We start from the raw sequence: 2,612 nt of genomic DNA, 5'->3' as shown, positions 1-2,612 counted from the left end.
TGTAATGATGTGTCTCCCCATCATAAATTGGGTGTGGGTCATAAGTTTCTGAAGCCACCTAAGCCAACACTGATGGGAGAGTGATCGTAGTGTCCCCACTGATGGGGACATTGCATTGATCTCTGGGGGTTGGAGAGTGAAGGTAGCAGGAATCTATGAATCAAGTTTATACATCTTTTTTTTTTTTTTTTTTTTTTTTTTTTTTTTTTTTTTTTTTTTTTTGGCTGGGTACAGTGAACTTTATTGACGGTGCATGACAAGGCTGGGCTCCCTTAGCCCCTACCCTTTAGGGGGGTCTGGGATGGAGACGAGGTCAGGAGATTCTCAGTGTGTTGGGGGATCAATTTGGGAAAAGGACTCTACAGTAGTCGAGGGCCTCTCTTCCTCTTGCTGGGGCTGGAGGTCCAGGGGGCTCTTACTCCTTGGAGGCCATGTAGGCCATGAGGTCCACCACCCTGTTGCTGTAGCCAAATTCATTGTCATACCAGGAAACGAGCTTGACAAAGTGGTCGTTGAGGGCAATGCCAGCCCCAGCATCAAAGGTGGAAGAGTGGGTATCACTGTTAAAGTCGCAGGAAACAACCTGGTCCTCAGTGTAGCCCAGGATGCCCTTGAGGGGGCCGTCCGATGCCTGCTTCACCACTTTCTTGATGTCATCGTATTTGGCAGCTTTCTCCAGGCGGCAGGTCAGATCCACAACCGACACGTTGGGGGTGGGGACGCGGAAGGCCATGCCAGTGAGCTTTCCATTCAGCTCAGGGATGACCTTGCCCACAGCCTTAGCAGCGCCAGTAGAAGCAGGGATAATGTTCTGGGAAGCCCCTCGGCCATCACGCCACAGCTTCCCAGAGGGACCATCCACGGTCTTCTGGGTGGCAGTGATGGCATGGACTGTGGTCATGAGTCCCTCCACGATGCCGAAGTTATCATGGATGACCTTGGCCAGGGGGGCCAAGCAGTTGGTGGTACAGGACGCATTGCTGACAATCTTGAGGGACTTGTCATACTTCTCATGGTTCACACCCATCACAAACATGGGGGCATCCGCAGATGGGGCAGAGATGATGACCCTCTTGGCTCCACCCTTCAAGTGGGCCCCTGCCTTCTCCAAGGTAGTGAAGACCCCAGTGGACTCCACAACATACTCAGCACCAGCATCACCCCATTTGATGTTGGCGGGATCTCGCTCCTGGAAGATGGTAATGGACTTTCCATTGATGACAAGCTTCCCATTCTCAGCCTTGACTGTGCCTTTGAACTTGCCATGGGTGGAATCATACTGGAACATGTAGACCATGTAGTTGAGGTCAATGAAGGGGTCATTGATGGCAACAATATCTACTTTGCCAGAGTTAAAAGCAGCCCTGGTGACCAGGCGCCCAATACGGCCAAATCCGTTCACTCCGACCTTCACCATCGTGTCTCGGGGTCGTGCTGGTACTGCGCAGGAAGACGCGGCTGTCTGTCGAACGGGAGGAGCAGAGAGCCAAGTTTATACATCTTGGTAGACAATCTTTTGTTTGTTTTTTTGATGAGGAAGATCACCATATTCTTCCAATTTTATAAGTGTATCTAGTTGGGCTGAAAATATTACACATGTGTCTGTAATCTAAAAGACGTTTTCTTAATCTTAGAGAAAATCATGACAGTAAAAATGAAATCTGAGAACACACTTCAGAGAAACCATCAGTGCAGGTACGTGACTCACTCACGCTCACTGAGTTCATTAGCACCAAAGCTGGGACTCAAAAGGAGAGGACTGGGTTGGAGTCTCTCCAGCCCTCACTTTTGTTCTCTGCCACATGAAGACTGAAGTCCTTCCTAGCTTTAGAGTACAATGGCCCACATTGTAAAGCTCTCTTTCTTTTTATTGCTTTAAAATTTATTTTAAAGAGAACCTGTTTTGAAAGACACTACATTTATATTTACTATAAAATAATATTTTCTTTTGATAACTTAGAGAAATAGATGGAAAGGCTGGTTATTCATTTTGGAAGATAGAATGCACAACAAACCAGCATCTTCTGTGTTTAGAATACAATAGCTAGTTAGATAATACAGCATAAACAAGAAATTACTTTAGTGATGCTACCAAATATCTAGGTGATGCTAGACTAAAGAAAACTAAACAATTTATCAGAGAAGTACAGGGGCTTAGGAATATCCATTCTGGTTCTGCAGACAAAGACTTTGTTTCTTTTAAAAATAACTTAAACTCAAAAGAAATACATTTTTTTCATTTGTAGAGCAAGAGTCACAAATTAGTTGACTTTAACCAGGTTTGTACTTTTCTGCATTATCCTAGGACAACAAATTTTTATTTTAAAATTTATTTTAGAGCTTAATTATTGACACCTTTATTTTTAAAGGTTACAACAGAATATTTTTAAAAATGACTGGAGGATGCATCTGAATGCATTTGTCTCACATATGCATTGTCAAGAGCCTTTCCGTGAATTTACAGGGTAGGAAAGTGCCTCTTATGCTTCCAGGGATTCCCTTTAGACATCGGGAACAATGGTAAATCTTCAGTACACGCTTCCATGTTATTTAAAAGATTTTAAAGATAAAAATGACATAGAGATTTCAAAAATGAAATGACATAGAGATTT

At 44.0% G+C, this 2,612-nt stretch overlaps 1 protein-coding gene across 1 annotated transcript; it reads right to left on the bottom strand.

Moving 5' to 3' along the window:
- Window positions 1-227: 227 nt before the first annotated feature.
- Window positions 228-1,482, bottom strand: LOC308507038 (glyceraldehyde-3-phosphate dehydrogenase). Its single transcript, XM_081071281.1, has one exon. It carries the CDS (start codon window positions 1,415-1,417, stop codon window positions 416-418), a length of 1,002 nt encoding a protein of 333 aa, XP_080927407.1. The 5' UTR covers window positions 1,418-1,482; the 3' UTR covers window positions 228-415.
- Between the last annotated feature and the right edge of the window lie 1,130 nt (window positions 1,483-2,612).

The sequence above is a fragment of the Rhinolophus hipposideros genome, assembly GCF_964194185.1.
Source record: "Rhinolophus hipposideros genome assembly, chromosome: 1".
Taxonomy (NCBI): Eukaryota; Metazoa; Chordata; class Mammalia; order Chiroptera; family Rhinolophidae; genus Rhinolophus; species Rhinolophus hipposideros.
Note: the sequence above shows the minus strand (reverse complement) of the source record. Positions and strands in the feature narration are given on the sequence as shown.